The sequence below is a fragment of the Drosophila suzukii genome, chromosome 3 (assembly GCF_043229965.1).
Source record: "Drosophila suzukii chromosome 3, CBGP_Dsuzu_IsoJpt1.0, whole genome shotgun sequence".
In the NCBI taxonomy this organism is placed as follows: domain Eukaryota; kingdom Metazoa; phylum Arthropoda; class Insecta; order Diptera; family Drosophilidae; genus Drosophila; species Drosophila suzukii.
This window is the reverse complement of record NC_092082.1, coordinates 84,760,582-84,782,907: the sequence shown is the minus strand read 5'-3', so window position 1 is coordinate 84,782,907 and position 22,326 is coordinate 84,760,582. Positions and strand designations below refer to the sequence as shown.

The 22,326-nt window shown below is 41.1% G+C and overlaps 1 protein-coding gene across 1 annotated transcript in view; it reads right to left on the bottom strand.

Annotated features, from left to right (window-relative positions):
- The window catches only part of side-VI (sidestep VI), an 83,348-nt gene that overhangs the window by 7,322 nt on the left and 53,700 nt on the right, over positions 1-22,326 (bottom strand). Inside the window, exons 8-13 of the mRNA XM_036818483.3 lie at positions 20,971-21,122; positions 20,766-20,910; positions 17,021-17,151; positions 11,396-11,555; positions 9,099-9,307; positions 3,573-3,735 (exon numbers count right to left, since the gene is read on the bottom strand). Coding sequence (XP_036674378.3) covers positions 3,573-3,735; positions 9,099-9,307; positions 11,396-11,555; positions 17,021-17,151; positions 20,766-20,910; positions 20,971-21,122 — 960 coding nt within the window. The remainder of the gene's footprint in view (positions 1-3,572; positions 3,736-9,098; positions 9,308-11,395; positions 11,556-17,020; positions 17,152-20,765; positions 20,911-20,970; positions 21,123-22,326) is intronic.

The following is a 22,326-nucleotide window of genomic DNA, read 5'->3' as shown; positions in this document are numbered from 1 at the left end:
GAGTTCGCCCCTTTTGAGTGGCGGGGAGGAGTGGCGGTTTTGGCCAGAAAGTAAGAGGCTAATGTTGGGCCACTTCTTCAGCGGCTGCTTTTGCTTAGCTTTGGCAGCTCAAATGGCACTTCATTGTAGACACAAAAGCCGACTTAAAACACTTGCGAAAAATGTTAAAATATTTTGCAATAAAGGCAGTGAAAAGGTTTTTGGGGGCGGGTTTTTCCCCGACCAGAGCTAATTCAGTGGGGCACACGCCCACGGGCCAAAAGGGAAAGAAATTGTTGTGGAAAATGTTTTATATGTTGCTATGAATTTTAGTTGTTGTTGGCCACTTTTTCAGCCACCCAAACTCGCCGGTACAAAGAAAAAGGGCACGGAAATAGAGTAAAGAGAATGTGCTTGGCCTTTGCCTCAAAGCGTCATTGTTCGGTGGGTGGATGGGTTGGTGGGTTGATGGGTTGGTGGGTGGTTGGGTGGGTCAATGGGTGGTTCGGTGGGTTTATTCCATTCTTATTTTGAGCTCCCTTTCAAGGGATCTCCCCCCATCTCCTCATCGGCGGCCATTTTGTGCGCACTTTAAAACGTTTAGCTAATGAAATTTGCCGCAGCTCCGTTGTCAGAGCTAAAAAAAACTTCATTGTAATGGGTTAATTTTATTTACTTGGCTACAGCAACAATGGAAGCTGCGCCAGTGAAGTAAAAATAATAAAACAAGACCGGCCAGAAGCAGCAATACACTCATAAAAAAATAATTTCTAAAATAAGTTCATCTTTAAGATAAACAGATTATTGCAAGATTAGTAATATTAGACCATTAAAGTTAGTTAAATTGTATTTGAAAATGGAAAATTCCCTTTCATTATTATTATTATTTTCTAAGTATCTAGTTCCACTGATAACACTAGTAAAATTTTTAAAATTTTTTATTTTCTATTTTTAGATTTGCTCTCCTACATTAGAAAATATTTGCTCAGTGCATCAGCATCGTCAGCAGCGAAGCAAAATGTTATAAACTGAAATTTTATTATATTAAACCGACGCTTGATGAGTTTGGTTAGTTGCCGTTGCCGTTGCCCCGTCAGTTTGTTATATTTTTGTTTTCCGAGTAGAAAAAAGCAGGGAAACAGCAGTGGCCAACCGAACTTGGCCGCCCAAAGATGTGGAGTTGTCTTCAGCAGCGCACATTGGATTCAATTCGAGGCGGGCTGAGTTGGTTTAAGTTCAGTTCCGTTCGGTTCAGTTTGAGCCGAGTTGAGCTGCGGCGACGGCCACGTCGAGTTGAGTTGGCCAAGTTGCGTGCTGGCTTATTAAAGTCGACCGCAGCTAAAGTTGAGTTATTATAAAAACAAACGACCAAGGGCTGTGGGCCGTGGGTGGTGTGTGGGAGAAAGGGGCGTGGCATTTGAGCAGTCGTTCGCCTTAATGTAGAGTGCAATATAAAAAGTATCGCATTGTGCGCGCTACCCTGATCCTGATGCTGCCGCTCTTGTGTTGTGCTTAAACAACTTGCGTTAAAGTTTTAATGATGCTGATGACTATGATAATAATGTGCAGCCACTAAATTAGCTGCCCGGGGGGTTGGACGAGGGGGCGGAAGTGGGGGTGATGCGGTAATAAGGCGAACAATGGCTTTTCCAGGAGGAGGAGGAGTGGGGTGGAGATGAAACCGTAGCAGCTTAAAGCCATCGCTGCAGTGCATACGTAATGATATCTGAAGTTTGGTCATCAAGTATACGCAATGTGGTCGCTAAGCGATGGGTAGATAAGTAGATAATGCGGTGGGATGCTCTAAAGTGGCTATTGTTTTTAAAGGAAAGTGACTTAAAGATTACTTTTACAGTAATACTTTTATAGGTACCTATATACCTAGTTTATTATAAAACTACTGAAATGCTTTGGAACTTTAATAAACATCATAATAATACGTTTTAAAGCCGAAAGAGGAATTTAGCCATTTTATAGTCCCCCAAATTTTCACCAAACCCTCACAACTACAGTTTAAACACATAAAGTAATTACCACCACACAGATGTTAACCCAGACGGCATTTCAAACGTAAAAATTGAAAAGCTCAAGCATTTCCGAGCAGTCTCGTAAATCGCAACAATGAAGGCATTGCCGGGGAATTTCCCTGCATTTTCCCATTCTGCATTCTGCAGCGCGTAGTAATGCAATTACACATTACGCATACGCGGAGTGGGCAAGCACTTGAGACAACATTAAGTAAGCACAACAATTGCGATTGCCGGCAATTGGTGGAAAACATTGAGCGCTTAAAGCGGCGTGGGGAGTGATGGGAGGGGGGGTCTTGGAAAACAGAAAAGAAAAGTGGAAAGCACGCGGGGCGCGGGGGCGTAACAAACAGCAACGGGAAAGAGCGCCATTAAGTATGCAGTTATTATGCGCTTTTTGTTGCACTTCTTGCAGCAGCCGCCTCGTTATGCAACGCTTTGATTTGCGTTGCCTTTTCGCCAGGATCCGCTTGCCTTTCCCTCCGGTTTTCCCCGGGTTTTCCCTGGGTTTTCCCTAGCTTTTCCCGCCCCCCCCCCCCCCCCCCCCCCCCCTGCCAACGTCTCTGTGTCTCCGGTTCGGCACTCAAGGACTGCATAAATGCATCATAAGCTCGGAGCTGCTGCAATTTGCGAGGACATTTCTCTGTCTGCGCTAATGTGCAACTCTATCGCTGCGAACTTTGAACTCTGGGACTGCAATTTGTGCTGCTTATTTTGCGCTTTGCTGGCATTTTTCTGTCTTTGCGTTTTCCACTCCTTGCGCTGCGCATAAAATATGCGAATTGAATTTGTATTTAAAGTTTCCGCCCTTCTTGGGCAACTGGCAGGCAGGCAGCAAGTTGCCTAACAAGCCAAAACATTTTGTATGTACAAATTTGCGCTTAACTTTCGGCCTTGCCCGCTCCAGCTCCTTCAGATCCTTCAGCTCACTGCTCCATCACTGGGCTGCTTCTATTTTATTTATTACGGAAAATTTTAAACTGGAATTGAAATTTTAGCAACATTATTTTGCCCACTCTACGATGCGTTTCCTTTCTAGTTTTATGCTTTCATTGCGTTTTTATTATTTGTGTCTGCATCACGAAAGGAAGTTGGCTCTGCTTTACGATTGTGTGGATGGGAATCTGTATCTGTGTGTGTGTCTGTATGAGTATGAGTGGATAGACATACTCGTAGATGGCTGCCAAAGTGCACTTAAGTTGCTCATGTATTTTAAATGAGTCTGAAAAGCGTTGCAGGAAACTCAGCATATACATGTTACAGCGCTCGCACACTCGTGCCCATGCTGCAAAGGAAGTCTCAGGACATGACCACTCCTTTTGGTCCTTTTGGCCCCTTGCAACACCCACTTCCCCTTCCACTTTTACACCCACCCACCCATTGACCAATGCCTTTCTCGACCATTGATTGGCTCATCAGCAATTATAGAAACAAAAAAGAAAAGAGACCGTACCGAATGAAAAAGGGCAACAAATTGGCTGGCAATTTGACGTATATGTATATATTGTATGTTCGTTATGTATGAGGAGTGTGTGTGTGTGTTCTGGTTCTGGCCATATAACTCACCTTCAATGCAATAAACCTCCAGCGAGTCGGACGTTTGATTGACCACCGTACAATTGGTGGGCGCTTCCGGTTTGCCAGCGGCGATCAAATGGAACACACAGGGCTCCTTCTGCTGACCCACATTGTTGTCGGCCCAGCACATGATGGTGCCAAAGTCCATTTCCTGTAAAAGGCGTAGGAGACAGCGTTTCGTCAGTACTCAATGGTGAACATGGGTTAAAAATAGATGGTACACAAGGAAAATCATATAAAAATATCATTATATCATACCCCAAAAACATATGATTGCGTTAATTAAATATCAGCTTGAAATATTACTAATGTCTTTGAATTTCAAAAGTGATTTCATCCTTTCAGTGTCTAGAAATTGCCAAACAGTTCCCCATATCATTTAAGAATTCTATTCTGATGCTTAGATATATTATTATCAATCTTAGTAAATAAATAAAAAGTTCCATTTATATGAAAATCTCTACAAACAAGGTCACAAACTGCTTATACCTATTATTAAGTAAATAAAATCTCTAAAAAAAGGACCGCCATCTTTAATCACATCTTATTCTTAAAGGAAATACTATTTTCTGCCAGTGCAGCTACTTCGATTCATCTCTTGGACACACATTTAAATGGAATTCAAGCAGCCGCGCTCGACATCAATGTGAACTTAATTCATTAAATCAATATGGATACGGGCCAGTATGTTGTCAGAGTTGCCCCTGATTGATTGCAGCTGTCAATAAGTTTTTCATTAATATAATTTCATGTCATGTCAATGCAGGAAGGCCAAGGAGCAGGGCAGAAAAAGCAAAGGAAAAATGCCTGGCAGTAAAAACAAATGAAGCATTTTGTGGTTCTGCCCCACGGCCATCACATCACAACGGATATATATGTGTGTGCCCCGTATATCCGTGCGAATTGTGGGCGAGGAAGGAAGTCATGTTAACATGGCCCTAATGCCTGTCTATCCCATTGTAGCCCAGTGCTAAGTGGCCGCCTGCGGTCTTGGCCATTGTTTGTGCCTCTTGTTTATTTGTTTGCATTTTGTCAAATGTTGTGCTAATGAAATCCTTCGTCTCCGGTCAAGTGCACACACACACACACCCACCAAACTAGTGGACCATTCGCTCACGTCCCCAACAATCGATATCTCCATATCATTGTTTCTTTGTGGGGCGTGTTTACCTTTGTCCTTACCCATTTCCCAATTTTCCGAGCCCATTCCCATTCCCATGCCCATTTCCGTTCCCGTTGACTGGGAACAGCAGAATCAACGCACTTAATCAACTTCAGGCGGCCGGGACTCATTAAAAATTGAAATCACTTTCGGGTGCACGGCGAAATGTCAACGCAAATTGCAGCTTATTTATCAGTCCGCACGCGTTCCAACCTCCTCTCTTTTTGCCCTTGCTATCTTTTCGACTCGCAGCTGGGCGTGGCTGTCATTTTAATTAGGGCAGGAAAAGAAAAGTAGGGGCAACAAACAAAAAAAAAAACCGGAGCACACCAAAGGGAAAGTTTGCCAACAGCCTGAAGGGAAAGCCGAGATTTATGGAAATCGGGGAATGTGAGGGGTTTTTCGGCTTTTCCTTGATGGGAACTCCAATCATCTAGAAAAAGAGTTGGTGCGTTGGCAGCACTGATTGATTACTTGGCCTATTGCTTACTTTCTAATAAAAATCGATGGAGATCGCTATCAAGGGTCTTTATTGAGTTCACTAACCACAAATGTCCAATTAACTTTTATTGATGTATATTTGTGAAATACGAGTCCTTCAATTTATTTTAAACACCGTAAAACGAAGTCATAATAATTTCCTGATTTATTTATTTCATACCAATTAAAAAAGAATTTGAAGCAATTATAGAATTTGCCATACTGTATTGTTTAGACTTAAAATAAGTCGAAATATGATAATTACCATTATCCCTATTAAATAAATAATCAAAATCAATTATTTTGCTTTATTTCTGCTTGCAATTATTTATTGAAGAAATATTTTTCTCGAATTATTTCCATTTTGTTTGCCATTTTGATTGCTACATTAATAGCAATTGAATGATAGGATGGAAAGCAACTATTAAAATAAATAAAAGCTTTTTAAAGCGATATTAAAACGAAGTTGAAGCCCCGAAACTTTTCTTTGTGAATAAACAGTTTAGTCTAACTGCCTACGAAGAGGAAAATAAATTGCAAATATTCTGTAGCCTTTGACTCATAATTTAAGCAACAGTGCTTATGCAAATTTATGACAAATTTATGAAAATTAAAATAGGTAGCTATATATGTGTGTGTTTGTCTAGTGTGTAATGGCTTTAGCAGATTTTGTTGTGTGTGTGTGGCAAAAGTGTTGGCACAAAGGCGCCAAGTTGGCAGCTGCCAACACTGCGCATCAACACCGACGGGCCAAAAGGGAAAGTGGCTAAAAGCTACTGTATACCATAGCATAGTATACGACTACGGCAATATAATAATGGAGCTGCCAGGACCAAAAGCACAAAGCCAGAACAAAACCAAAGCCAACTCGCACACAATTGCCTGGCATTTTAAGTAACAATCAATGTGGGAGATGCACAGCACGCTCTGCTTTTTCTATTTGCAACTGTCATCGCCCGGGCCGACAATCCTTGATAATTTCTAGTCCCTGGGGCCCTTTGAATTTATGCCCCTCTATTTATTATGATTATTTCATTTTGTTTATATTGTTCTAATGTTGCGCCAGCAAAAGTGTAAATATTGTTGCAGCAGCAGCAGAAGCTGCAACCTTAGATGCCGTAGAAATGAAAACAAAATACATAAAATATATGTACGTATACTTGATATTTTTCCATGTGTGCGTGTGTATCTGTGTGTTTAAGGGCTCTAAAGAGGACAAAATGCCACTTCTAGGCATTGCATTCTGTGCATTTCGTTTCAAGTCAAGTCTGCCATTATTATTTATGCATTTTAATTAAAAATTTAAACATTTAAGTGACATTTTAATGAGTTTCTTGCACTGGGGTTCAACACAGAGACCCAGAGAGGTGGAGTGGTGGAGCGCTGGAGCTATGCCCCAAAAAACCCGGAGACCGAAATTTATTTTTGTGAAATATTTGAGAAATTTATATGTCAGCAGCGGAAATTGCTTGACATGAAAGCCTTGCAAAAATTGCTCTGCTCACACATAGAAAATAGCAATGGTATTGAGAAAAAAAATGTGGGGAAATGGAGAAAGAGAAATGCCCATGCACAAAACAAAATTAATGAGCTGTTGGCTGCCTTTGAGCAAATCGCAAAAAAAAGTAAAAAGAAATTGTGGGGAAGGCCGAAAAGAAAAATCCCAACCAAAATGTGACGACGACGTTTGAGCTGCGGTTGGCGGAAACCGGAAACAGCATATATGACAACAGAACGGAAGGGATTTTTCATATTCAATTGAGCTAAATGATTTATGTCTGTGTGAGTCGGTGGAGGGTAAGTCTCTGTGTGTGTGTGTGTCTGTATCTGTGTCCAATCAGTGCGATGGACGGGTGTTTGTGAGCGGAACTCATTTGAATGCCGTTTGACTGCCTCGAAATTCGTTCGTTTGATCGCTGAAATGTAAGCCGAGGTTGTCGCCGCCAGTTTGATTAGTTTCATACCCAAAAAAAAGGGGGGAGAAAATAAAGGAAAATACGTAAAAGAGACGGAAAAGCATGGGAAAACTGCAGAAGGAGCCGCAACATTTTAAACTGGGTCAGCTAGAAAAACCAGACGGAGCGAAGGACCCGAAACCCTAAACCAAACCAAACCAAACCAACTGGGTGCCATGCAACTTGAACAACTGTGTTGAGTGCCTCTTCTCAGCACCCCCTGGAAACCCCCTTCGCCCCACCATTTCTGGCCAATGCCATTTACAGCATCCCGTTGCAACTCCTCCACTGTCATCGCATAATGGCAGCCATGTTGGCTTACAAGCGACCACAAGCCCAGTCCGAAAAACTTAACACGTTTGTGGTCAGACAGCCAAGCGGAAATGTAGGTGGCGACTGGCTGATGGGCAAAATCCAGCCAAGAGAAATCTCTGGCAGGAGTTGGCCTGGCCTTCAAGATCCCGAAAAAGTGCTCCAATGTTGCAGAGATTTTGAAAGAAAACTTTGTATAACATAAAAGCAACTTTAACTTATTCAGAAGTTAAGGAATATATATGGTTCGTCCTTAGTTTTTGTCAATAAATTGTAGTTTTTGTATATTTTATTTTAGGATATTTATCTTATAAAAATAAACAACAAAATACCCAAAACACTACATTTCTAAACTCTCCTTCACACCACTTGATTTGAAGTCAACTGGTAAAATTCCTTCTATGGAGCTTCTAATTCCGATGGACAGCTTCACTTGCAACTATGTTTTGGCTGACCGTAAAAATTTACACATCAGCCAAAGCACCATCTGCTGTCGAGAGACTGACATGGGGAAATGGGGATATCAAATGCAAAAACCGAAATCCCAACGATTCGGACATTGATGCGAGTGCAGCTCATTGATGGCCAATTTGCTTGGCCAATTGCTGGGGAGGAGCTCCAAAAACTGCAATCGCAATGGCTGTTGGCCATTGGGGCTATTAATGCGGAAATGTTGCCAGAGAGACTGGCCAAGGGGAGAGTGCTTAGCTTTATCCTCTTCATTTTGGCCAATGATGATAACTATTAAAGTCAATGGCATTTACTTCCAATAATTTTCCTGCTCTTTTGTGCTAGCTTTTTTGTTTTTCTCCTCAATAACCTTTGACATTCAATGGTGTTGTTGAGAATGAGGATGATGATGATGATGGTGATGGTGATGTTGATGGGGTGGTGGCGCTGCTGCTATTGGATTTTTAATTAGAAACCAGTGCTAATAGAATTTTTAATTAAAATCGCTCGACTGCCCCGAATGGCTAGCTGTTGTCTCTATCAGGAAGGACTTTGCTCCACTTTACTTCCCCTGTTGCTGGCTGACAACATGACACGCACACAGGCCAAAATAAATGGCAACAACCATGTGACCCGCCTATTAATTAAAATTTTTGCTATTCAATAACAGACAGCCCCCGTGGAGTTCAATGGTAGCTACCCTGCACTGAAAAAACAAAGTTAGTCTATGAATAAATATGAAGGATTTGAAAATGAAAATGGAAAATGGATCACTTCATTCAAAATGTTTGAATATTTTCAATATCTAAATAACAAATATAAAGGTTTGTAGAATAGAGGCATTGAAGACAATGTTTTCTTAGTTTTAATAAATTTCTTTGTACTCTCCCTGGCAATTTTTCCCCCAGTATGGCCACCAGCCAAAATGTCAAATGTGTCAATAACAATATCACATTAAAGGCGAATGCGGCAAAATATGAAATGAAAAATTTATCAGGCAGCCGCATGCTACCACCAGGAATGAATCGAATGTCTGACGTGCTTAGCATTTAACATGACGAATGGGTCACGCATCTGCAGAGCTCGATCCCGCCGACATTTGTCGGTTCCCAGGCGACTATTCCTTCTACGATTTACCAGACTTTCGGAACTTACCTTGACGGGCGTGTAGGTGAGGGTGGAACCCTGGGCGGAATGGGGCCGGAAACCGCTCTGCGGCATGTCGAAGGTCTCCGCCGTGTTGTTGAAGGACCACTTGAAGTTCTCCGGCGGCGGAAAGGCATCCACTTCGCACACTATTTCGGCCGCCTCGTTCCGTGCCACTCCATAGATTTTCTTTTGATCGGGCCGGCAAATTGGCTTATCTGTAAGGCAAAAGGCGGGTAAAACGGTCGGTGAGTGAGTGAGTGAGTGAGGAGATCGAATCAAAAGTTGGCTGTAGTGCATTCTGCTGTTTGCATCTGCAGCTGGAATCAATAATCGCATCAAACTCTGAGCGAAGGCTTCTTTGTTTTGGCCTGCCTCTTCACAGGCTCAGAAATCGCTGAGAAGTGGAAAAGTTTACCCTTCTGTGTGTTCGCCCCAGCTCCATTGTCGGCCATTCAAGCAGCCAAACAAGCTGAACAAAGAGCGGCGAACAGAAAACAGATGCCGAAAATCCACCAAATCGAGAAGGATGGATCAACAAAAACCGGAAGAAAAGTGGTAATTTTAAAGGACTTAAATACCTTTTCAAATCTCGAAGAAAAATCTAAATAAGTTAAAGCAGCAAAAATTGGATTTTCATCTTATCAAATTTAATATTTCTAGCCTTCCAAACTAACAGCTCTTTTTATTTGTTAAATAATAATTTAAAAAAATATAAGCTTAAAAAACCACATTCTGCGCCACCTTAGACCCCCTTTAATTCCTCCGTGCAAAATTCATACAATTTTATGAGACTCTGAAAAGCAGAGTTGAATGAAGGAAAACTTTGAACAGCGAAAACTTTCAGCCACAGCAAGAAGAAATGCAAGGAAAAGCTGAGTTGAGCCGTCCAGGGAATATTCAATTTTCTAATCCTTGGCCGGCGAAAATCTTTCAACTGTCTCTTGCCACAGCCACCAAAAGTTGCAAAAGTTGCAAGTTGCAAGTTGCAAGTGGCGAATTTATTGTGCCATTTGACAACTGTCGATATTGCACGCCAAACTGGGCAAGTCGTAAACAAATTTTTAGCTCAGCGGGGGAATACACTGCGAGAAATAGACGGGGTTAGTCGGCGAGGAAGCGCTACCAGTTGGACACTGGGTTTTGTGGCCAGCGGAAGCTTTGCTTAAAACAAAAGCCCGGCCAGCTTGGAATAAAAAAAAGTTAGGAGTGGAAGTGATAAAAGGGAAATAGCACCGGAAAAACCAGGGCATAAGGCCACAACAACAGAAGGAATGGTTAAAAGTCCGGGTGGCGAAAATGAATAGAAGCATCTCTGGCCTGCTAAATTGCTCAGAAAAGGCAAACTAATTAACCAAAGTTTGACTCGAGACAGGGCCAAGTTCAGGAATCCAGCACAAATTGAGCAGAAGATTTGCGGTCCTGTCCTTCGAGCTGAGAAGCCCCACAACAAACTTAAGCTGAGGGCCCAAACAGTTTAAGGAATGTACTTAAGGGAAGGTTTTGCATAGGTACCTCTTAACACAGTTATTTTGGCAGTTTGCGACTCGTAAAACAATTTACAAAATATACAATATTGTAAAAATAAAACTTCTTCTTAGATTAAAAATTCATACAATTAATAATTTAACATTAAATAAACATTTTTTTTTTATTTTGGAACACCTTTTTAAGTACAGTTTTGATAGTTTGTACATATATTTAACGAACCTACTAAGACAGTAAAATGCCGGTATTCGGTATTGTGGCACCCAAAGTTCGAAGCGAAAGATTGGTGCTTGTGAATAAGCTTAACTCCTTTTCCAGGTCCACTTTTTCGCCCTGTCCACAGTTTGGCGGCACACAAAGGAGCATTCAAGCAGCGCACAATAATGGGGCGTATACGCAATAAAACTGCAAGAGGCCCGCACGAGCGCACAATGCCGGGAGTTCCCCGTTCATGGGTCACCCCCCCGTTGTTTGCCATCCATCCTCATCTCTGGCCATACTCGAACACTCAATAATGCTCGTTTTTGTGTGTCAAAGGTCCACTCGAGAAACCAAACAGCAGCATCAGAAGGAGCAGCAGCAGCACCAGAGGACCAGAGAAGAAGGATTTGAGTGGGCGGTTGTGGGCCGCAATTGGATTTTCTATTTAAGCCTCCGCCGAGGCATTCGTTAATGGCCCGAACGCAGCGGTTCGAGAGCGTTTTTATGGGTCAGTCAACACAACAATGCGCGGCGCACAATGGCATGTGTGCGGCTGTGCCACAAATCAACATATCTCGGAAAAATATCCCCGTGCACCCACTCAATGCGATACTCACACATCACTTTCAGCTCGACCACATTGGAGTCCCCGTCGCCCTCCACATTCGAGGCGGTGCAGGTGTAGTTCCCGGCCTGGTGACGGGTGACACCCTGGAGGGCCAGGTCGCCGCTGCTCACAATCACGCCCGCTCGCTGGTTGTGCTGGATGATTTGGTGCTGCAATTGGCGGGATTAGTCATAATTAAAAGGATTCCAGAAAATATATATACGTAAATGGCAGATAAACGGATAGTTGGGGAGAGAGAACGCTAATTAGATTTTATTTATCTCGTAACCTGATGATACCTCCACTAAGCTGACTGAGTATGAGCTTATCATAACCTGGATTTGGTATATGACAAGAGCTTAGGAATTCCAGGAAAATATCTTATGAGCTAAAACTATATTTCATGGAGAACTTTTACTTTGTATGTTTCCTATTCATAGTTTAAATGCATATAGAAATTAATAGAATTTAAAGAATTAAATATAAAAAAGACTTACATCTTATATCTTTAAAAAACTGGGATAAACAGCATTTTCCTCCAACAAGATCAGATTCACCTGAGATTTTCTTTTAAAACTAAGTGTGCTTAGCCAGCTTTTTTCACTTTTATCCCTGGGATACAAGGTCACCCATCTGCGAAACTTTTCGCCCTCCAAAAAAGCACTCATAAATGCGCACATCAGTGAGTTTTGCCCCGCAGCTTCATTAGGAAGCTGCGCCTTGAATGGCTACGTGCTTGGCATCGATACTGAAAAATCAGCCGATATTTACTTTAAGTTTTCCCTTAAACACACAACTTGCCACGCCCACCATACAGGTCTTGCCTTCACGCCCAAATGCTTACAGAGGCTTGACCTTCTGGCCGCCTTTTCCGCACTTTCCCACACTTTCCCGCACTTTCGCTCTCATTTTGAAATAATGCTCGAAGCCCGATGTTCGCCTTTTTGGTTTTGTAGCCTTTTCCCCAACAGGCCGGCACTCGACAACATTTTGACGCATTTCCCCAGAGCCTTGTGCCATTTAGCAGCAAAACAAATTCGCACTTTGCCCGAGCTCAGCAAACAAACAAGCGGCGGGCTGGTGGTAAGGGAATGGGTCGGCAACAATGAAAGCATTGAAATAAATAGAAATAGGAATAAAAATGTATATAAATATGGTCGACAAAAGTCAAAAAGCCAGAGCCAGCCAAACAAAGCCTCGACGACCTTAGCACACATCCATACTGAGATGCCTATATCTGGATGTGTGAGCAAATAAATAGAAACAATGCAGCCGGGTAGGCAACCCAACACTTGGATAATAGAGCTTTCGAATACACTTGAAAAAAGGTTTTAAGCATAATGAATATTTTACAAAAATATAGGGGAGAAACGGAGTTAAATTTGAAATGAATATGAACGAATCATATGAATATAAAGCATTTGGCGATGTAATCTCCCCATGTTTAGTTTCTAAAAACAGAACTTATTCTTTTAAAATGTCTTATTTAAGTTATAGCTCCCAGATAACTACTTGTGATAGTTTAAAGTGTATATAATAGCCAGAGGATAACTAAGGAGGGTTGGAAAGATGAGAAGATGGGATGGCGGGGCCAGAGTTCATATTCGAATGCATTGGGGAGGGATAGTGGATCCTGGGAATAGCATGCCGCGTCTTTTGTTTGGTAACCTCTGGTGTGTGCCCTTTCCATTGTGCAGATGTAAACAATTATTTAGATGGTTGGACACATACGGTGAACGCCGGGTCACGACAATATTTGCTCACCATTCACATTTCGGCTATTGAATTCCATTGGCATTGTTGCGGAATGATTGATACTATTGGCCAAGTGTCAGTGCTATCGGAATCCAGATTGCAGATACAGCTGTATCCATTACACATGCAATGCTTTGTTGCCATTAGCATTTCCCTCGACTTGTATAAAGATCCTTAAAGAGCCGAAGAGCCCCAGAGGCGTAGTGTGGCCCCCAAAAACCCCGGGAAAGAACCCTGCTCGTTTTCCGCACAGCCTTAATTCCCGCAGGGTCTACTTAAATAGCCCAAATGGGAAAGGGAACGAACTGTGGCCTGGCTCAGCGACCTTGTTGTCATAAAACAAATAAAAATGTCGCCATGCATATACGAAAAGTAAATAAAGTTCAAGGTTGTGGCAGCCAAAAAAAAATAAAAGGAGACTAACCAAAAAGTGTAAACAAAGGCAAATAGAAGGCTGAAAAGAAGGTAGGCCTGCAGAGCCGTTACGCCCGAATGGGCGTTGAGGATTATATCAAATAGTTTGGGGCACATCCGCTGCAGAATTTCCGCCCGCCAACCACCGCCACCCGTTCGAGGTCGCCACCCCCACCCCCCCCCCCAAAAACCACCCACTTCCCGCTGACTTGATGATGTCTGCACAACCCTTTGGTGCCCCTCAATGCTAATGGCGCATTTTATGCGTTGCCATTTCTGTTTGTCTGTCTCTCGGCCGTGTTTTCGACTTGTTTGCCAGCCACTCCTCAAGCGCCAAGAGCCATGGGCCATGGACTTCGGGCCACAATCCAATCCAGGCCGCCCTCTTCTGCTCGTCTGTCACTGGTGTTTGTTCCGACTATAAATACCCAATTAGTGTCCGTAATTTATCTGATGGCTCGGCCTGATTGAGTTGATTTGGCTTAGTCCTTCCCTGGGCGCTTTTTACACGGCTGCTCTTCTTTAAAGTTGATCTTGGGAATTTTAAATTAGCTCATACACTTCTTTCCGCTCGTTGTTTCTTATTTTAACAAATAATTTTTTTCATAATATAACTCAAATTTCTAATAACTCTTGAATAAATGCCTTAAAAAGTTTTCTAATTCGGAATATGAAAAGAGTAAAAATCATTTGTGATAAATTATCTCACATATTTATAAATCACAATATTAAATAGCAGCTAAAATGTATATCTTAAACTAAATAAAATATTAGCAATACTTTGAATTGAAACCAATAAGCAAAGCATTTAACTAAATATGTTATTCTTCAATTATGAAATTCATTTGATTGGAAATATGAATGTGCGTTAGCCCGAAACTCGGCTGTTCAGAATTCAAAATATAGAATAAAAACATTTATTTAAATCAATGCAAATTTCAAACTGCCTTTATGGTTCGACCAACCAACCATTGCCGTTTGCCTTGTGGAACTATGTAAATATTTATGCTCAAGTTGCTGCAAAACTCTAAAGTCGTTTCCACCGACTTTGTTCTCTAATCAAATTTTCCGGCTATGTTTGCTATTTCTGCGGTTCCTGAAGCCACTCAGATAAATGCGAGTGTGTGGGCCAAATAAGTTTTACTGCCAACAGAATTAGGATTCATTTGGAGTGTATAGTATATAACTGGTTGCTCTGGCAACGATTCCATCAAAGTTCTGCTCCTTCTTCGGCTTGTTGTTGTTAATGAACATGTGAAAACTTTTACTTGCACGCACAGACAAGAACTTTCACTTTCACTTTCCAGTTTGAATGTGTGTGTGTGCAAGTTTAATAAAACTAATTGTTAATTTAATTTGCCAGCTCGTCGTTAATTGTCAGCTTGTCTAATTGAATAATAACAGACGAAGACAAGTTGCCAGCGCTCCACTTTGGCCCTGCGGCTGTTCGGCGAAGAAGAATGGGTTCATTGCAAACCGAATCGATGTGGTGGCAAAACAAAAATTAATTTACTTGCTAACTGGCTGCAACCGAGTTGATTTAACTTGATTTGACTTTTAATTGCATTTGCAGGTTGCACTGTCGCCGTTGCCTTTGCCGTTGCTGTTGCCAATTAACAATTGACTTTTAATGAACGCCCGACTTGGCTTCTTCGCCTTCGCCACTTTGGCCCAAGTCATTTGCAATTTTCCGCTTGGCCTTGAACTCATTACGCATACGCCATGTGCACAGCTCGACCAAGTGTGGCTGTCTGTCTAACCTCTGAGCCCTTCTACCACTATTTTCCCGGGTGTGTGTGCGTTTGCTGGCTTAGTTTCGTATCCATTTCATTTCCATTTTTGTACTGCCGCAGTGAACTTTTATTGTTATGACACTCGGCTAAGAGGGAAAAGTGCGAGGGCGGAATGTGTGGGGGATTTCACGCTGAGCTGGGTAAATGTAAGTGACGATTGCCAACTAACTAACTAACGGTTTCTGGCTTGTTAGCCAGTCATACATACTCTCTACCTCGCAAAGGGGGTTTACTAAGGCTTAAACCTCCTAATAAAATAGGATTGATTTTGAGTACTTTAAGGGTCTCAGATTTCTTATATAAAAATATAATAAAGTAAAGTAAAGTAATAACCTCCAGTTAAAGTGGTAGTTAAATAGTTTTGGTTTTTATTGTTTCAGATCCCTTTAAGTTCTTCTAGGGTATTTGAGCTTCGATTCTAACCACTTCTGCTGTCGGTTGATTTGCATTTAACATTGACTTCTAAAGCCCATTGATTGCCCCTTTCCCTTTCCCATCTCCCTCTACCTTTCACTTTCTCCATCTCATCTCTATCCCCCGTATAATTAGCATTTTGTTTCGTTGTAAGATGGATTGTAATGTAATCAGCACTCGAATGAAACCATCCCATTGTCTCTCTCTCGGGCAAATTATTATTTCATATAAAGTTTTTATCTACCTACCCTGTTCCCTGGGCAAATGTCTTGTGGAAGTTCTTTTGTACTAAATATCCCTCGTTTTCCCACTCCTACTACCAAAAAGTTTTTGGTCGTCTTCGAGTATTTGTATTTGCTTATTGTTGTTTTCGGTAAAAGTTATGACTAAGTTGTTGGCTTTGCTGTTGGCCGTTGTTTAGCTTAGCTCTTTGTTTGGTCATGTACTTCATTGTGAATGAATTCAATTAGCATTCATATTATTCATACACTTGATTCGTTTCTTGTTCGGCATTGAATAACATTTATTTGGCAGCCATTGTTGTTGCCGTGGTTCGAGTTCCTCGTGCTGCCACTAATAAACAAATGATTTGCCTTCTAAACTTGTTCTTGGACTCCCGAAGTTCATTTTCCCCCTGATCCCACGACCTGTCTCTTATGCCAGCCACTTGAGTCAATTGCCTTAAAATAATTGGCCAATAATTCAGTAAAAATGACCACTTAATTTCGGTTTCATAATAATTTACCCAGCCGGAGAAAGGCTCTCGTGTGTGGGAGAGGCACGCCAATGTCTTGGGAATTGCCGGAAGTTCGGCAGTTGTACGCTCAATTGCCTTGAGTGCAACATTTGAAGTATGTTTGAAGGTCAGTAGACGGAGAAAAATCCTAATCAAATTTTTAAATTAATCATAAATTTATGTGTTGTCTAAAACTTAATATAAATGTGTGGTTTTCCAAATCTAATAATTGGAAGATATATTTTATATTATATTATTACTTTACTATCAAAACATTTTGTATACATTTTTTTCTGTGCATCTGAAGATGTTTATGTGTCGAAGTTTCGAAAGGGCCGAAAATAATATATTTTATATGGCACTAAAAGGTATTTTTTGCCAAAAGTTTACTTTACACTTTAGACCATTCTCATTCTCTCTCCACCGCCTTTTGTATCTGTCTCGATAAAGAGTGCTCTTCCATTTCAGAAGAGCCCTTCATAAATATTGCAAGTCAAGAAAAGTTTTTTGTTTGCTCACTTACATTATGCTTCCATACAACTTTATAAGCAGCCGGATTTGCATGCACTTTGCACTCGAAGTAGACATCATCGCCTTCCTCGATATCCTCCGGATTTAGATTGGAGCCCAGGTCCAGCTGCAAGGTGGGTATGACTGCAAAGAAAGTGGTGTTGGTGGGGTAGAGCAAACAAAACACTGGATGAGCATTGTATTCATTTGACTAAGGCAGGGACTTAGACCTGGATTGGGACTTGCTCAGAGGAGTGTCCATCAAACGTAATTTGCTGTTTTGGACAATCCTTCGGCTGGAGCCCAAGAAAGGCATAGAATGGGTGGAAAAAGGGGGTTAATCCGGACTTATCTGTGATTAGTGTCGCTTCGCCTCCGCCCTCTATCTATTCTATCTATGTATCTTGGCCCGGCCCCTCGGCTCTTGGCCACCTTCCACTTGTTTATTATTATTTTGCACATTGTTTTTGGCAACTTTCCCTGCTCTCCTAGTTTTGGTCTTCGGTCTCCTCTGTCTCTGTCTCTTTCTGCTTAGCGCTGCTGTCTTTTTCTTTTCTACTTTCTGGGGTGGCACGTTCTATAAGCAAGTTTCTTTAAGCCGATTTCGTCTTTTGCAAGGACTTGTTAATGAAAATGAAAAGTGCTTTAACACACACCATCTCAGAAGTGGAAAGAGAATGAACGTAAACCAAATGAAGGGGGTGGTAGGTGGGAGGTGGGAGGTGAAGGGTTGGCAAGGACAATGGGGACAGGAAGAACGAGTCAAAGCAGTTTGCATAATTTAAAGACTTTTCCCACTGCCCAAGCATCGCTCTTTCCCGCTCAGTGTGTCTGTCTTTTTCCCGCTCAACAAGTTCATTAGCGATGACTTTAAGCCGGCATAGGAAACTAAACAGAAACGAAAGGACAAGGGAAATAAAGGATGTTCACTTAGGAAAAATATGTGGACTTAAAATTAAGGAGAAGGGATTTTAAAAAATTCTTGTAAATTTTAAGGCAATCAAAGCAATGTATATTATTAACGAAAAATATAGCAGGTTGATTTTATGCTAAAATGTTTTAAACATAAAATATTTTAAAATGTTGAAACTAGTAAAAATCCAAACATTTTAGTACCATAAACAAATCCTTAATTAAATAACGTAATTAAAAACTCAAGGTAATATAATTCCATAAACGCCTTTCATTTTTTCAACTGCATAATGACAGTGAGATATCCTCCGAAGGAAGTTCCAAGTGGCTGGCCGGCCACACTGTTGCGGTTAGGATGGGCTTAAGTGGTAATAACTGTCACTGGCCAAGCTGGCCAACTACGTCTGGCTAATGCATTTTATGGTCCTCCATCTCGGTGACCCCCTTGACCCCCCGATCCTTTGTGGGGTCCAGAGTGTCCCGAAAACGAGTGGAAAAACCAAAGCAAGCCCATCCCAGTCGTAGCTGCAGCTTAACGTAACGACTTTTGAGTGCCAGTGCCACATTATGTTGCAGCTGCAGTTGCAATTGGAAGGATCTGTATATCTATGTATCTGTGTGCCTGCCAGTGTGTGGGTGTTTGCACACGAGTGTGGGTGGGGCCTGTCATTGTCTATTGGCCCTAAGTTGAACCAGTTCTCGTTAGCAGTCCTTAAATTGATTCCACTAGCCTCTATAGCTGTATAAATTGCATCGGGCTGAAAGCTTATTTCAGGCTTCCTATTTTCCAATCCTTTTTGAGTGTAATTTAGTTATATCGAAAAGTTTGCAATACATTTGCAATGCAATTAGATGTTTGTATTTTTTATACGGAAGCATTTTTAGTTCGTTGGAACACTGTTAGACTCCATTAAAAACAGATTTTACTTTTTTATTTTAAACCTACCCTAGGTTTTAAAACCAAACTTTAATAAATTTTTACTCGCATAAATAATAAAAGACCTTGGTTATTTCGAAACAAAAACCTGCCTCGTCATTAAGTTTATTACGGATATGACTTTAATTTTTGTAGGCCTGTCGTTTTCCGTTGATTTAATTTTCGGAAGCCTAACCTGAGTTGATTGTGTGGAAAATAAGAGGTCTGCCGGCGCTGAGGTTCTCTGATTAAGATATTAGAGATAACTTTTTTATGGCCCTGGCTAAATGTGATGTAATATAATGAGAAAATTATTGGCTGCGTCAACTTGAACCTGCCCCATCTCATCTCTGGCGGCAGACGACATTGCATCAACTTTTCAATTTACCCCCGTCGCAGGAGGCAAACAAAGAACGCGCTTAAAAAAGACACAAAATCTTCTCGTTGGAACGAGTAAGGTCGGGCGGGAAATATGAAATCTCAGGAAGTGTCAGGAGAAGGAAAACGGAGGGGGACCAAAATATTTTAAGCACGCTATAAACATGTAAATGAGCATGGAAATTGAAATTGTTATCTAATTTTTTATATCAGCGCTCGCGCAGAAGCTGCGCCCTACGCTTTTGCACAAGACGGGCCAGCACTGAGAGAAAAATCGGGGGCTTAAAAAATATTATCTAATTTTTCAAGCTAAGTCTACATAAAATTGGAACCATCTGGATATGGATTTTTTCCGCAATTTAAAAATGAATTTTAAAGAGGAATTTAAGGTCACTTGCTTAACATTTTTATAATTATATGAACATAAAAAATATTTTTATAAGATATTCCAGAGGTTCTTTTTTTCAGTGCATCATCTGCAGCAAGCCGGGGAAGCAGCCCCATCATCTCGGCAGCCACCGAAAGGAGTAAAAGTTTCAATGACATTGGGGAACAACGAGGCGGCAAGCTTTTTAGATAATAGACGTGGCAACTGTTTGCCCAAGACGCTGTCGTCACAGCCCAGAAGATGAGGACACGAGGGCCCAGGACTATTGAAACATTAAGGGTTATCCGCGCATATGTGTGTGTGGTGAGTGGGTGCGGGTTTGGGCCTGGCTTAAAGTGAGCTTTTCCGGCTTGTCGTATAGTGTGTGCACAACTTCCTTAGTCGCGCGTTCGCTTGTTTTTAATATTTTGCCATAGAAATTTTATTAACAAACTTTACCCCCCAGCCGCACATTGTTGACGCGGGCCATAAAACAAACGTTTGACATACGAGCCTGCCGAACGCAAAAAAAGAATTGAATGTATTATGTAAAGCCCGCCGATATTCGGAACGGGGTTCCGAAATCGCGCCTCCCGCCTGTTATGTCACTATGGCATTGGTATGCAAAACAGTATTGATTCCCCAAAGGACATGGGCGATAAGCGGTTGACATAGTTTATGGGATCGCACGAGAACCAGAACGAGGGGCCATCGATGGTTTATGGGGCACTCATAAAGCAGAGCCATATGTCAAACGGGGGTGTTATTAAAGCGGAATGGGTCGTTTGTTCCTGGTACACGGAATATTTGGGGGGAAACAAGCACTGGTTATGATTCGCTTTAAGCCTAAAAGGGAAATTATATAGGTGACCTCAATTGAATAACAAAGAAATTATAATTTCCTATACACAGTAATTTTAGATATGTAACTTTTACATTAGATTTTCAATGACATAAAATAAGCATTAGACTTCTGGTCAATAAAACATTTATATTAAAAATTTGTCCCTTTAATCCTTATTTTAATTGCACCATGTTTGCAATATTTTCATTATTAATGTATATGGCAACCGTAATGTTTAATTCGTTTAATGGCTTTCTTAATAAGCGTAATTAAAACGTTTCAGTATCGATTGAATTATTTATTAAAAATATATTTCTCTTGTGGTTCGTTGATATACTTACAGAAAACATTCAACTTCATAGCCGTTTCCCGAATGCCATTGCGAACGAGTTCATTGGTTGCCCGGCAGGATAATGCCTTGCCGTGATCTTCTCTGGTGGGTGTGATCGATAGCACCGAAGTGCTCACATTGCCGTCCTCAGAGACCTTGGGAAATATATATATATATATTTAAATGATTATATAATATACCTGATAGAAATGTACCTTCTGACTGTGGCCATGCAGCTCGAGGTTGCCCATCCACCAGGTGATTTTGGCCGGGGGCCTCGATCCGATCGCTTGGCACTCAATCTCGTACTTTCGATCCGCTGACATCGGCTGATTGTTGAAGCTGATTTCCACCAGAAGAGGCCGCACTGCAATGCAAACAGTTTGTTTATGAACGCGCATTAATTTCCATCGTTAATTTATTTGCTTAAATGACATTTAAGGTTGGTTTTTACTATCCCCCCCCACTCACACACTTTTCTGGCTTTGTTTTTCGCTTTCTGTATTCCTGTATTTTGTTTGGTGCGACAGCAGCTTTTTGTTGATTTATTCAAATTGTGTGTGAAAAATCGAAATCGAAATGGAAATGACAGGCAATGCAATTAAAATTAATTGCAACAAATTACGATTGCCACCAGCAACGGGAACTGCAACAAGAACAACCGGGGAAATGCAACAATATCGAGCATAGGGCAGCAAATATTTCTGTTTTCCACAAAAGGGACGCATAATATGAAATGATAAATGTCAGGCGGAAAAGGCAAAGGAACCGACACGAAATGCAACGAGGCAAGGCATCAGCAATTTCGTCCATATTTCCAATATAATTAAATATTTATTTTCGCAGAAAAACAACGAATACCTCATCAAAAGTTAATCATTATGGGTAACAATTATAATTGCAAAAATCTCCTATTAAAGGTGACTCGTTCGTTCTGATTGAGCAAATTTATCGAAGCGAAAGCCTTAAAAAGCCTGACTGGAAAAGCTTGATTTCCGAATCGCGATGGATGACTGTTTAATAAACAATTGGGCATATGGCCAATTGGCATAGGCCATAGTCAGATTGCTAGATCACAAACAATGCATTAAATTTCAGCCAATAAATATTCATGCAATTACATTTATGTAATTTGAATATTTGTTAATATTCATGTTGACAGCAATTTGTTTACCCACAAAATTGAAAATGGCCCAAACAAATAAACAATAACAAACATATTTTTTTCCGCCATCCAAATATGGTCACGTAGAGCTTTGGAGTCCAGGTTCATTATCAGCATTACACAATTTCCCATCGTTATCGTTGTCATTGCGATTGTTTTTGCATTTCTCGCCTCTAGTTTTTTGCGCTTTGCCGCATTTGTAGGAAATTATGAATTACGCTATTTGGTTTTCAATTGGAAAATTATTGCAATGTGGTGAGTTATTCTGGGAAATAATATTTGCAGGGCCATTATTGTTTGTATAGGGTTTTATCGATTTAAAGGTTCGCCCTTCGAAGCCTTTGGTGAAGTAATCTTATTCACAGTATTCACTCTTACTTTGTGTAAGAAATTAAACCGATTAGAG